We start from the raw sequence: 14,975 nt of genomic DNA, 5'->3' as shown, positions 1-14,975 counted from the left end.
AATATCATAAGTATCTTCTTCTACATCATACATCCCCATGCTGTCATTCTCTTGTTCTTCGTTATCTGCAATACTATCTTCATCTGTCAAGTCCTTTTCTGATAAGCACTGATTTATTAACCTTCTTCCCTCTTCAAATTCCTTTTCATCCAGCATGCTTTCATCCCCGTCACTTGAATCATGTGTATCCTGAAAGTCTTCTGCCATCTCTTCTAGTACATCCAAAAGTGGAGAAGTCAATCTATTTGTGGTAAAAGAAATAAATGGAAAGAAATTATTCTCAACATTATGCAAAAGGAAGAGTTTTAATCGACAAAAAAAAGTTTTTCATGAGTAATTTAAAGTATGGGAATTTCAAAATAGCATCCAAAGATCTTTTTTTTTTTCCTTTGAAAACCATTCCAGTGTTTTATCTTTTAGGATTCTGTTTTCCAGGTGTTGTTAAATCATTCCTTTATTAACGAATTCTGAAATTTTCAAGTCTTTGAAATGTAACATAAACAGAAATATCCAATTAAAAAACGAAAATACCTTTGCAAATATAATAAAAAACAACTTCTTCAATTTTATGTGGACAGCGTATATCAATGTGCAAAAAAAATTTTTTTTACTGCCAATAATAATAATCAATAATAATCTGCTGGTATATTTTATTTAAAAAAAGGAGAAAAGGAAAATTATTACAACGTGCGTCACACAAATTTTAGCAGAACGAACCGTATCGTGTAATCCCTATTGTTTGTCAAGTGATCGGTTAGCTTGGTGACGCTACAGAAAAACTCCATCCGAAAAACATTACTGGCTAACATTGATTAAAAAAAAAACATTTAATTAGTATAGTTGACGTAGGTCATATTTTCGTGGAAGATTTAAGCTTTCTCAGTCAGACGATGCCGTGAGTTTAAGCATAATTGAGAACTGTTATTACCATTGACCACGACTGACTTAATTTGGCTGAATGGGTTTCCATGAATGTTTACCGTCAAAACTGCTGAATACGACTGTTAAGCAGCAAAATACTATTACAATCTTCATTACTCTTTTATTTTCTTAAACAAGAATGATTACAGCCGGATACTTATGGTGTGACATATATTTTCCAGACTATGACGCAGAATGCAGTCAAAACAAACTGAGGGTTTTCAGTTCGCGCATGACAAGTAATTTACAAGATGATTATCAGATAGTTTCTTAACCAGGATAACCGATCAGAACGGATAACCACATCTGTGTTTTGTGTTTATATTTTGTGGAATATCAGTCTCCCAGTATTAGTTTAACTATTTGGGATTACTGTAATATCAATTTCAAATTCAAATTTTACAAGTGTCAATCTGTTTCTGTGTAATCTTAATATCTGCCTTCAGATGTCTTCATCAAAGTTAAACGCGGTGCTATATGCGTGAAAAAAATTCAAATTCAAAGTTAAAGACTAAAGTAACTTTCAGTATTACATTTTCTTTCCTTTAGTGGAGGTTTATGTATAAGGCATGTAACGGGTCGAACTTGATTGTATTGCGGGTCGAATATTACCGGGTCGAAAGTGCAACGGGGCGAAACTAGCGGTACCCGTGTAATTTATAACACAAATAAGGATTCCTAAATAATTTTTATTAACTTTGGAGTCCATGTAATTATCTAAATTGTAGCACAAACTCAAAACCGAAAGCTGGAGAAAAAATGTGAAGCTTTGACTAGAGTATTTCAAATAAGGTATAATAGCTATCTTCCTATCAAAGACGTGAGGTGTCTGACAAATTTGGAAGGATAGTATAAAGCTTTAATACTGTAAGTATTTGTCTTATACTCACTCTGCCTTTAGCGATGGGACTATCTTTCGTTTCCTCAGTTTGCAAAAGCGGCATCTACTTTTACATCTCCAGCACTGAGGATGCACTCTCGTTGTTATTGAATCCGTCTCGTTTAACCTTTGTTTCTTGTTCACCAGAGGCTCTGGCGGATAGGGCTCCGCATGCTCTCTTATTGCATCCTTTTCCTTGGCCTGTTTCAGCCGCGAGGAAATAAACGTTGAGAGCTGCTTCGTCGCTTCACAGCCCGGTTGCCAACCACTAAACCTTGCGGGCGAAATCTCTTGGAAGGTTTTCATAGTGTCTTGGCTTGCACAGTCAAGCAATCGACCAAACATCAAACAGACGCCATCAACGACAGGATCACCGCGTACTTTATGAGAGGACCTTAAACCAGATAACGTGGCATATGAAAATATTGCTACGTCTAGCAGCTCTGTTATCTGGGATGGCAGCCGTTTAGACGATGGATTAAAAGAGGCCATTTCTAACTTTACAAATCTTCGATATAAAGGCTTACTAGCAAGGAATGACAGAGCGGAAAAACCGGACGCATGCGCATTAGAGACTATTTTCATGAGCAATCCAATATGGCGGACGAGAGGCGGTAAAAATCTGTCTCTTGGAAAATTGCTCTGAAAACGGACAAAAACGCAGCAATGACACTCAAAACTTTAGAAAACAACTCATAATTCGTCAGAGCCCTTGATCTTGGTAGTTTTTTTGAAGCTTTTTGTCGGCTTGACGCCAAAATAAGGAATTCTACGACTTGATTCAGAAGGACTTCGATCGCATCTCCTAGTGTTCGATGACAAGTGGAAAATCTTCAAATATAAGGACGGATATGGATATATAAGCTTCATACTTCGGCAAAAGAACAATACGTGAATGAACTTAAACATATCAAAAAGCATCCTAAAAATTTTGATACCATTTTTCAAACGAGGCATTTGAACTCACGACACGTGGGCCGAATAAACGTAAGTTTACCTACACTGCTTTGCCAAGCATTGCCATTGGAAAACTTGTTTTATTGCCCTTCAATAATATTAAATTACTGTATTTTGAGTTTGATGAGCGTGAAATGTTCTTTTATTAATGATAAACATCAATTTTCTTGGACCATTCGTCCTCATTTATCTTGAAGACATTAAAATTCCCGCCTTTTTTCAAGCCCTTTAATAGTCCTTTCGAGTACTCTATTTCAGTGTTCTTTTACCATTTGAAGCGTAAAAAAACAACAAAACCTGTTGTTATCTTGTCCATGAAAAGACCTGCAATGATTCACTTGTCCCTGCCCTCAGCGCCTATTAGTGTTTGACGAGATAAGCCCAACCAAAAGGGGTACAAACATGTTCTGGGCATCTGAGTGACGCCGATAAAAATAGTCACATCACGTCTATGGATTCGTATTGTCCACGAAATACGAGAAAGGTATGGGGAAAAGCATTAATATTTCTTTCTTATTATAATTATTTAAAAAAACAGCAACATGTCTAGACAATGTGTTCCTGACCACCATTACATAAGAAAATAGAAAGACAGACACAAACTGAAGGGCTATACTTTTATTGAAGTTCTCAAGTAAGACAGCTTTTTCTTATTTACAGTAAAGCCATTTCTATAATATATTGACCTAAAGACTTTTAATCTCAAACAGTTTTTATAGAACCTGCAATGAACATTGTTATATAACTGAAAATAATTAATTTGGAAATTGATTAGCAAAATAAAGGAAACAAATCAGACACAGGAAAAGAGAGATAAAAAGAGATGCAGGAGAGGATAACGGAACTAGGAAGAGCACAACCACTCACTTCTAAGGGCAAATGTTCATTTGGCACATCAAGTAGGGGAGTTTCAACAAGAAAACAGCATGATGAAGCAAAAGCTCTCATGTAAAAATAAAATAAACAGGAAATAAAAACTTAAATCCCCCTTTTAGGCTTACCTTCAACAAATCAGAGAAATGCCTATGCAATCTGATAATATTCTCAGTATATTGATATAGAGGTAAGCTGTTCACCCAAAAAATTATATAGTTGAGTGATGTCTTGAACTTAGTAATGAAGGTCTATCCTTGTCATATTCCAGTAACTGTGATGTCAGGATAAATATCACTAGTACAGATAAATTATATTTGGAAAGCATTCCTATTTTTATATATCCAAAAATGCACCACTGAAACTATATGATTATTTTTGGCCATTAAAGAGCCCACCTTATGCAGAATCAATACTGAGAATATAGTGTTAAAGGCAATTTAAATTTTTACATGTTTATGCATATTCACATACATACATTTATTGACCTTACATACTGGTACACCAAATTGAAAAAATTGTCATGTTCAGAAACGGTCAAATTATCTAAGCTAAGACTGAAAGGTGTCCTGGGTAACCAATCAATGATGCTAATATTATGCATATTGAAGTTTGCAGCTCTTGAACACAGTCTAATTGAAGTTAGCAAATAAAGAATTTTGTTACTCTTTGTGTACATGTCTGTATATGCAAACATGCTCCAAATAACTAGGATATAGACTACCCAGAACACTCTTCAGTCTTAGCTTCACTCAACCTTTCCAACCTGACAATGGTTTTCCAATTGGCCTATTTCACTAGGATGTCACTGCTCTTTTATGTGGGTGATACAATCACCAAATCCAATAGAAAATTCAACAAAATTTGCTCCTAGCGAAACAGTTTAATCTAAAATGGCCTGGTTTTGAGATATGATATGTACTTAAAATATTCTGAGCGTTTGCTGGCTATTGTACTTCTCTTCGTGGATTGATACGGGTTTTAGAACAATTATTATTTTCAGTGAATTTGTGTTGATTTGACCCCCTCCGATGACCAAGATCCTTTGTGTTTAAACAATCCTCGACTTTCACATCCCCATAATGCCTTGTGTTTTTGGGGGGTAACCAATCAAAAAACTGTCCCAAATTGGAAGGTTTCTTAATTGAATTTATACTATACCTGCTTTTATCTGTACAATACTGATTATCAGTTTATTCATTTTTTCATTATTCAGTTTATTCAAGTCATTTTTGCATGTACAGATCATGAAGAGTTTTGGTCTTACAGAAAATGTATCAACTTATGAAAAAATGTTTAAAATTTGCCTTAAATGTATTTAAGCTTCTATCTTTTTCTGGTTTTTATTTCTTCATTTTGTCTTTGGATACCAAACAAGGTATTTTCAACATTGTCTGATCAGCCTTCAGCAAAATAAGAGGGTTTTTTACCCTCTGGTTATCCCCACAGGGTGCATTATGGGTAATGGCCTCGCGGGATTCAAAGCGGGATTAAAAGTACCAAAGCGTTGGCTCTCGTTTTGTTTAAGATAAGTTACCTTTCAAAACAAACTGCGCTTGTTCCAACCAGAAAAAGAATTTTCACCCTGCCTATAACTCGACAGTCGGCGTTATTTTCAATATAAACTGCTGTTTATTTTACGTAATTTTAATTAATACAAACGGCTTTAATGCAATTATGATTAATATTCAAACTTTCAATCTCGTGAGTGAACCTATTTTGCATAAAATGCAAAGCTTTTAATAGCTTGAGCCAAAAGAGAGAGAGAGAGAGAGAAACAAAAGAAAAAGTAACAACAAAGAATCACTAAGTAATCAGAGGTGAGGTGGAAGAATATGCCTCTCTCAAGTAAGATTAACCTTTGTTTATCTAGAAATTATTTTCAGCCTGTTCATCAATTGAAATTTGACTAAGTTGACGCTCAATAACAATAACATGGTAGACTAAGAATAAAGCAAAATATCCTATCCAGAGTAGCTCATGAACAATTTTTGTACCACTTTTGTCATAAGTCATATTACCGACTGTTTTGGTTTTGCTGTCCTCGGAGTGTTTGATTGTTTTAGAAGGGCACATATAAGTAAGCGAAGAACAAATTCAGAATTGAGCTCACTTCAACCAAAACTTCCAAGAAGAGCGATTTCACAACTGATTTTAAACTCGACCATTGCAAAACTTCCAATGTTTTACTTTACATCAATAAAACCGTTTACAATATGACAGTTTTTCCTAATAGTGTAGAGGTATTAAAAAATGAACACAAAGTTCCAGCCTCTTGACTTTAGCGCTGTTCACACTCGGTAGGCCAGCCAACGCTTTGGTGCCCGGGTACTTAGCTTTGAACCCGCTGGTCTATTACCCATAATGCATTACCCCTTATTACCCCTATATAGTTATATACTACATACTTGGTTGGATCAGAATTTCTGCATATCGCTTTATCTATATCTATATATATACATACATATATTTACCCTTATTGAATTTTCTCAACTGAGCTTTCAGTTTCAATAAATCAAAAATGTTTGTGACAGCACCAATCTTTAGGGAGCTGTTCCGACGATTTCTTTAAGAGCTGACTTTGCATTATTATGACAATGGCCATCCTCTTTATGACACACAAGAAATAAAGAAGTTTGCAGTACGATGTGCTCCTGGGCTGTTTGGCCAAACCTAAGATAGCAAAGATAGTTTTTTAGTTTCAGCAGAACCCATATATATTTTATAATTTAGGTATTATTTTTTTGTAAATTAAGTTCATTCATTCACACAAAGGCACAAGGACTATTCTCTGTTGCCTTGCTGCAGAGTGCATCATTGACCCGCTTAGGGATATTTGGAACAGTGGAGATGGTACAGTAAAACTACCAAGGGAGAAAAAAATTCCAGGTAAAACGAATTTGTGTTTAAGTATTTAAATTACAAACTCAGATGAACACAAACAATTATGTATACTGTGATAAATTGTTTGATTTTACATGAATTTTAACAGCCATATTATTTACCTTACTTTGATGCTACTGTGGACCAAAGAAGTCTTCCACTTGGATATTATTGGGGAGAAGGAGAACCGACTCACAAAAAGCATGTGATTTAGCAGAGCGGAACCGAAGGCGACAACACACTAACCCTGACTTGTAGGCATTTCTTCCACGTCCTCTGCATGCCTGCTCGCACTCCTCGCAACTGCCCCATATGCCATCCTCGTCTGCTACTCAAAGTCCAGACCCTGTCTAGCACTTTTAATGCTGGATTATAAAGGTCGATGATGATGATGCCGAAAGCAACGTGTCGTCGAGTTCAAATGCCTCGTTTGAAAAATGGTTTCAAAATTTTTAGGATGCTATTTGATATGTTTAAGTTCATTCACTTATTGTTCTTTTGCCGAAGTATGAAGCTTATATATCCATGTCTGTCCTTATATTTTAAGAATTTCCACTTGTCATCGAACACTAGGAGATGCGATCGAAGTCCTTCTCAATCAAGACGTAAAATTCATTATTTTGGCGTCAAGTCGACAATAAGCTTCAAAACAACTACCAAGATCAAGGGATCCGGCGAATTATGAGTTGTTTTGAAAAGTTTTGAGTGTCATTGCTGCGTTTTTGTCCGTTTTCAGAGCAATTTTCCAAGAGACAGATTTTTCCCCCTTTCGTCCGCCATATTGGATTGCTCATGAAAGTAGTCTCTAATGCGCATGCGTCCGGTTTTTCCGCTCTGTCGCAAGGAATACGTTCTTCTAGTCGAAGCAGTTGGGACAACGCATTAGTAATATATTCTATTCACATGAGATCACGTGGCTCGTTCCCATGTGTGGAAACAAGACTCTTCAACAGTCCCTCACTCGGTCCAGTCAGCATCATATATTCCCTCTCTGTTTTTGGACGAGTAATTTTAGTCAAAATGCCTTCAAGCAATAGACTGTATTTTCTACGACCTTTATATGATATTGCTTTGTGGCAATATTTTATTCTAACTGGTTTTACATGTAGGAAAGGAAAGAAACCTCACATCAAGTTTACTTACCGTATGCACAAGGTTGTTGCAAACCTCATGTGCAAGTTGCTAGAGGCAGAAGCTTTCTCTCACCTTCAAAGAAAGCTCGACGCCAGCGATATCAGGAAAGCTACAGGTTGTTGGAGACTAGGAGAAACGGTGACACGAGAAGTAGTTGTGTGGTTCCAAGACCAGTGGAGAAGAAAGGCCCCAGTTCTTCCTGAAGAGGAGTATAACTTCAGTAGTAGCGCCCCTACGAGCGCTGTTACAATTTTCGGGGAAAACATGCCAGTATGTCATTTGTGTGGAGTTCCCTGTCCAGAATGTAGAACAGAACTCAGCAAAGACCTACCTTCTGAAATGACTACGATACAATCATATCTGGATTACCACAAAATTGAGGCAGCGACGGCGGACTCGACAAATGAACAAAGAACGAACGAATCAAAAGATGAGGCCGAAGCAGTGCGGGGTCATGAGAACAGAGGAACGACGCGTTCACCAGGATTGAAAAAACGATTGAGGAAACGGAAACATTGAGTTTCTTTAACTTATTCTGGAACTGAAAGACATAAAAGTGTTTTATCGCGCATAGAAAAATTTAATCGTATTTGTTTGTTACTCTTTTCTCATGAGTGCTCTACTTAGTTACTGATGGTTGTTGCATCGAATCGGATTGCCTTTGAGTCAAGAACTACATCGTTCTTTTGCGCATCGGCAGACGGTATATATTAAATTTGGTATACTTTAATACTTTTACTAGTTTCAAGAAACAGAGCAGAACGCAAAGGCAATTAGATTCGACACGGCAAAAGTTCGAATTCTGAACTGGGCATTTTAACTTAGGACTTTTTCAATTCTTTATCTTAATTTTTGGCTTATATGGTAAAGAATACATGTTTTAAAATTTTTACAAGTAGTGATTAAACGTATTCTTATCATAATCGATCTAAATTCCTTTATCATGCTTGTCTACAATAAGAAACAACATCGACCCTACTTTCAAAAACAAAAAATATTATGTATTTTTTTTTTTTTTTACTATAAACTTCATTTGTGTCAAGCATATATATATATATATAAAGTATAGAATTGTAAAGTATGTAATGTGGTCTATACTGGTGAATACAGTGCTCGATGCGTAGGGATGCAGAGTAATAGATATATAGTAAAGATTGGATTAAAGACGAGACATGTTCTAAAACAAGTTCTATCTGATGAACAATAGAAATCCAGGCCTAGCTAATTAACTCCTTTCCGAACAATACTTCTTTTGTAAATAATTATTACACCTCTTGTATATAAATATCACAGTAATAGGAATATGTTTCATTAAAGTCTGTCTGATGAGTGCGTAAGCACGAAACTCGGAGTTACAGTGAACATGTCTCGTCTTTAATCCAATCTTTACTATATAAAGTATAGAATTGTATATATATATTGTATATAATTATATTTATATATATATGTTTTCGCTTTTTTTCAATTTTTATTTTCAAGACTATTTTTATTTTCAAGACTTTTTATTTTCAAGACTATTTTCTACTCAAGACTATTTTGAATAAGAAAGTCGGCAGATTGGATTTAATTTGCTTTATTCCACTGCCGCCAGTATTCTCCTTCAGCTTTGTTGCACGCTAAATTATTAAAATAAAAACAGCTTTTTTCATGTGACAAAATACATCGCCAAATGTCAACTAGGTATTCAAGTGAGTTGCGATTTCAAGTCGCCGACTTAACACTTTCGGATAAACATAAAGGAGAGCAAACTAACCGGATTTAACGGTTAAAGCCGTCACCGGAATTCATAGCCGGATATAAAAAAGACAATGTGGTGTAGTGAAACAAGCATAAAACAGCAGAACAGAAAGTTTTGACAATAGGCCTATTGATAAACGCGTCAAACTTCTCATCCGCAGATGGGACCTACTAATTAATACCGCCGTCGGCTTCTTAAAAATTCGCGTTGGAACAATGCCTAAAGCTAATTGGAAATGGCGTCTCAATTTTTTTAGAAAAATCCAATCAACCAGTTTTCAGCACATAGGACATGAAAATTTTTGGTCAATTCTTTTTTTGTCGCAAGAAAATATATCCTGGTCTCAGACGCTACAGTGTGCTCGCCGCGAGAAAATATGTCGAGCCACTGCGCGTCGCAGCAAAGTTATTTCAGTGGTTTAAACATCCACTTGGTGTGATCTAGCACAGGGTTGCCGTCATGGTGCTGCTTGATGACTTCAGCTCTTGCATCTTGTGTATATAGTTCGAATGTATTTGACTTCCTAAAAGATATAAATAAATTTGGCATCATTATGGTGTGTGATTACGTTTAAAGAACAAAATATTTTCGAGCAATATGAGATCATTTCAGAATTACCATCTTCCTGCCCTTTTGATAGTGCTGTCATCTGCACCACATCGTGCAGCCCATTGTGCTGCTGATCGCCTGATTGAGTGGGTGGTGTAGTTTTTACCGAAAAGGTGTTTACACATCTATATAAAAGATAACGATAAATTAATATGACTCGACCTTGAAGGCAAACCTTAGAATATAGCTATAAAGCTATTCCTGCTTTGCAATAATTCCCTCTTAGGTATGATATAATGTTATTATCATTACTGTTTTCAATTTTGATTACTTCACTTAATTTCTTTCAAGTGCGTACCTGGCTAAAACTCTTCCTGTAATTGTGCACACCGTGGTAACTTCTCGGGCACACTTCCATGTTGTTTTTCTTTATCCTGGGGAATATGTAACCTTTTCTTATTCCTAAAACAAAAACAAAAATGATTCGGCTAAAGTGAACTCACTGCACTGAACAGAGATCTTAATGGCAAATGATAGACAGAATACCTAATATTAGCAACCATGCAATGAGAGCTCGAAGGGGACAAAGCTCGTGGTCCAATGGATTTGCCCATAATGTTAATGTCACACCTTAGGGAAGAAAAGAGGAAAAGCTAAAACACGTTTGGTAACAGCCAAATAAAATAAAGGAAAGGAGAACATGTAAACACATTCCAACAAAACGGGGTAATGGAAAACATAAAAATCATAACTGATTATTTACCTTTTGCCCTTCTGTCTGCCTTAGACCAGGGGATTTTAACATCGATGCGTGTAGGCATGTTACCAGATTGAGCTAATAAAAAAATAAGAGATTGATATGAGAACGTCGATCAGTTCTGGCGGAACGCAGAACAGTTAATTACATCTACACGGGACTAATATGCACGTTACACTTCAAATAACAATAATCGACCACCATTAACTACCGTCATAGTTGCGGGGCATCTTCAAGTGTTTAACTTTTAAGCGAAGTGGTTCCTCGCCTCTGAGGAGAAGCCCAAATGAAAAAATTGTGATTGTCCATAACCACAATCCGCGAAGTCCCTGAAGTAGGAAAAGTAACGAACAATTTACAGAATGAAGACCGGGAAAAAGGAAAACAAGAGCAAGATTAAAACGTTGACTGGATCTACCTCTATTGACTGAAAACAGTAGTTCCTCATTGTCGTTAGATCATGGAGGGAAAAGGGTGGAGCTTTCTTGGGCTCATATGGCTTTCTTCCTCGGCGTATATCAGCTCTGGATGGCCTCTTGGCTCTTTTGTTCAATTGTTTGATGGTTTGTTTAACGTCTGAAAAAGGCAAAAATGTATTAAAAGTTACCTTTGCGCATACAAAACGAATATGCATGAATATATTGAGTTATCGCAAAATGTGACATTCACATTGAAGTATATAGGCTGTGCGTGGAAAGTCACAGATTGAGTTATAGCAAAACGTGACATTCACATGGAAGTATATAGGCTGTGCTTGGAAAGTCACAGATTGAGTTATAGCAAAACGTGACACTATTCACATGGAAGTATATAGGCTGTGCTTGGAAAGTCACAGATTGAGTTATAGCAAAATGTGACATTCACATGGAAGTATATAGGCTGTGCTTAGAAAGTCACAGATTGAGTTATCGCAAAATGTGACATTCACGTGGAAGTACTATAGGCTGTGCTTGGAAAGTCACAGATTGAGTTATCGCAAAATGTGACATTCACGTGGAAGTACTATAGGCTGTGCTTGGAAAGTCACAGGTTGAGTTATCGCAAAATGTGACATTCACATGGAAGTATATAGGCTGTGCTTGGAAAGTCACAGATTGAGTTATAGCAAAATCAGGTTATATGGTGTATTTGAAAAATCATTATCTTTCTTCAAATCTACAAGAAAATTCATAAAAATAAAGAAGTAAAAAGAACACGGAAAACGTTGGCTGTAATAGTGATGATGAAAAGGTAAATTATACACCGTGAAAAGATGGAAAAACTTACTGACGTTTCGGACGCTAGTCCTTCGTCGGAGTAAAAGGACGAAGGACTAGCGTCCGAAACGTCAGTAAGTTTTTTCATCTTTTCACGGTGTATAATTTACCTTTTCATCATCACGGTGTTTCATTAGAAACACCGACGCAGCTCACACTAGTTTTTAGCTAGTTATATCTTCTTGGCTGTAATAGGCGAATTCTTAACTTTGCAGTTGTTAAAATGCGTGTTTTTTTGTTTTTTTTTTTAGCTAAACGAAAATGAATACTTACTGCTGGAATTCATTGGATTACCAGATGGAATTACATCAGATATCTGGCCAGCTTCGTTTCGCAAAATTTCTTCATTATATGGCCCCTGATGACCAAAGGCAGAAAACCAATAGCGAAATGCCGCCTTATAGCCATTCAAACATGGTGGCGACAGCCCTTCACACACCAAGCTACCTATTATTTTCCCCTTTCTTTCGCATTTCTTTTCTGCAATGAAAGTTGATGGCAGCATAAATAAAAATTCTTGCTAAAGACATGACACTCAGTTCTGGTATTGGTGAAATTCTTAAACTGAAATTTCTCGGTACGTGTTTGAGAGGTGTACAGATTAAAATCTTAAAATTTTTTTAAATTATTAGGACGTCCAAACATACAATGGTTTTCATATCCAGACTGATTGAGCGGACTGAGGGATAGATTATCCATATCAGATACTATCACTTTAGCTCTCATCAATTTATATATATATATATATATATATATATATATTATATATATACTTCAATTTTTAACATTACAAATTAGAGGCTTTATACCATTAGTTTGCGTTGACAACATTATGCATAGGTATTCATCTATTTCGTGTTTCTTCTTCTTCTAGTTTGGAAGTCGAGGATGAAATAAGTTGAATTTTTACTTACGCAAAAAAGTCACGATCGTTGCCGCGAGAAAAGGTCTTTTGCTTTCTCCGAATAAAACAGCCTTGTCGTCTTGGGACTTGGCAAAATCCTCCAAATCCATGAGGCGGGTTTCATACCGACGGAGGGTTTCCTCATCTAGTGATCTGCCTTGGTTTTTGGCAGCTAATCGCTGTCCAGCAGAGAGATTGCTCGTGAGGAAAGAAGATATGTCTTCGTCCCTGCCTGACGATCTTTCGTAACGCTCGACATTAGGACTACGTCCTTTAAAATTGCTTTTTTTCTTGGCTTTTGACATTTCGCTTTAGTACTACACGTGAACAACGCTGAGTTTGGTATGTCAATAACAGATTATGAAGTAAGATTATGACGTAAACCAAACAGAGTAGTTCATTGGCTAGATTTGGTAGGATTCCTACGGACCCCATGCGGTGTATCCTACATATACTACGGATAGGGTAACCCTTCAATACCCTAGACACGTGCATCTTTTACTGGGAGAACAGTGAAGCTCATTAAAAGTCTCCAAACTGAGAAAATATCTAATACGATGGCAAGGGCGTATGCAGCCAAAATTTTAGGGGGGTGGGGGGCAATTGAGTTTCTTCCGTCAACACAACCGAAAACAATAAAAAAAAGCATCTAATTCTTTAGTTTAGTTTAGTTTTTTTTTTTTTTCTGCTGAAGGGGTGCAATCGACAATCGAGTTAAATTTGCAATGGGAATAATCTATTTAGCAGTAAGTATCTATGCTGTTTTGGCTAACTTCTTGTAACTAACATTTTCTAACAGCTATACTATAACATGTGTGATAGACACAAACTTGACTCATATCCGTGTAATGGCTATCTGTTATGCTTCCATTCAGTACGTTATCCCAAGCATCATATTGACTATCGCGAACATAAAGATCCTTAAATTCCTACGAAGACGCCGAAGACAAGTTCAGCAAACGAAGGAACGAGCCAGCAAAACACCTTTCACTGGAACAAATACTTTCGTAATGCTGATCTTTTCCTGCATTCTTCCTTACTTGATCTGCGCTTTGAATGCTGGTTTGAAAGGAATTTTTCAGCCGAATTTGAGCTGAAATGAAAGAAGACCCGTGGAAGAAGAGAGAATAAATTTGATTCCACACAATCGCAAGAAGAAGACTCTTGACAACAAAATGATGATAATAAAAGACTTAAAAAACCGTGTTTTGTTCGCACCTGCATTGGTACTTGCTCCAATTCGACCTCTCCGAGACTCACAGAGTCACGAGCAAAGCAAGTGAAAAATTGAGGGTCGAAATCACGCGGAGGTCGATATTCCCGCGAGCGAATGTGATCCTGGTTGGGCTGCCTGTACTTCATCCATCGCTTGTGAAGGGGATGTGTGAGGAGAAATCTATTCAAACTGGCCATCAATCACACGGGAGATGATTTAATGATATGCAAGAGTATATCTGAAGTAACCTGCAATTGACCTCTTCGGCTTGGGGTAGTGTTGTCCCATTTCAGACCACCTGTCATTCAATTCCCTTGAGAATAATATTCTTTGTTTGAGTTGTATCGATATTCATGTGTCTTTTCATGTGCCACCGAGCGCAAACCTTAAACAAAGAAATGATTCTCTAGGGAATGACATGTGGTCTGAAATGGGAAAACATTACGTCAGAGACAAAGAGGTCTATTAATCCATCGTTAGTTCCCCAACGACGTGATGAAGAACATCGAACCTTCGATAACTCCAATGAATATTCTACTGCTTCAAGAAGAGTATTGATAAAGGGTATTGATTGGTGCCGGTTGTGGGAGCGTGGTACATGGATGGTACTATGATCGGGCCAGGGGGTGTTGGAGCTTCATCGGGACACACCTATCAAGACCCATCGTCCAAGTACCCCACCCTTCCTCCCCCAACCGGCACACGGATCAAACTACGACGACGAAACTAATTAAAAAAAAAAAGAATCTTCTAGAGCGTTTTGTTGTCTCGTTAGGAAATGAAAACCAATGACAGCAGAAATAAACTGATTAAGGCAAGCATAGCGCCATTGAACTTCTGGAAAATGGCGCTATATAAATGTTAATTATTATTATTATTATTATTATTAGTAGTAGTAGTAGTAGTA

The 14,975-nt window shown here is 36.8% G+C and overlaps 1 protein-coding gene and 1 long non-coding RNA gene across 3 annotated transcripts; one reads left to right on the top strand and one right to left on the bottom strand.

The window, feature by feature from the left end:
• Positions 1-1,728: 1,728 nt before the first annotated feature.
• On the top strand, positions 1,729-6,661 carry LOC148912575 (uncharacterized). Its single transcript, XR_016119264.1, has 3 exons — positions 1,729-1,788; positions 1,949-3,242; positions 6,407-6,661. It is a non-coding gene; the product is annotated as an uncharacterized LOC148912575 (long non-coding RNA).
• Positions 3,362-14,935, bottom strand: LOC148912574 (uncharacterized). 2 transcript variants are annotated; one of them, XM_089027272.1, is made up of 9 exons: positions 12,222-14,935; positions 11,111-11,268; positions 10,904-11,021; positions 10,699-10,770; positions 10,482-10,565; positions 10,294-10,397; positions 10,005-10,120; positions 6,637-9,909; positions 3,362-6,304 (listed from the first exon to the last, which is right to left on the bottom strand). In XM_089027272.1, exons 1-8 carry the CDS (start codon positions 12,451-12,453, stop codon positions 9,792-9,794), a joined length of 1,002 nt encoding a protein of 333 aa, XP_088883398.1. In that variant the 5' UTR covers positions 12,454-14,935; the 3' UTR covers positions 3,362-6,304; positions 6,637-9,791. The 2 variants fall into 2 exon arrangements, with proteins under 2 accessions (XP_088883398.1, XP_088883399.1); XM_089027273.1 differs by having other exon boundaries at positions 6,642-9,909.
• Positions 14,936-14,975: the final 40 nt, after the last annotated feature.

This window comes from Actinia tenebrosa, unplaced genomic scaffold, assembly GCF_029948245.1.
Source record: "Actinia tenebrosa isolate PJP-AT-01 unplaced genomic scaffold, QUT_ActTen_1.0 PGA_scaffold11__36_contigs__length_13525064, whole genome shotgun sequence".
NCBI classification, from domain to species: Eukaryota; Metazoa; Cnidaria; class Anthozoa; order Actiniaria; family Actiniidae; genus Actinia; species Actinia tenebrosa.
The sequence above is the reverse complement of the archived record's forward strand: the minus strand, read 5'-3'. Positions and strand labels throughout refer to the sequence as shown.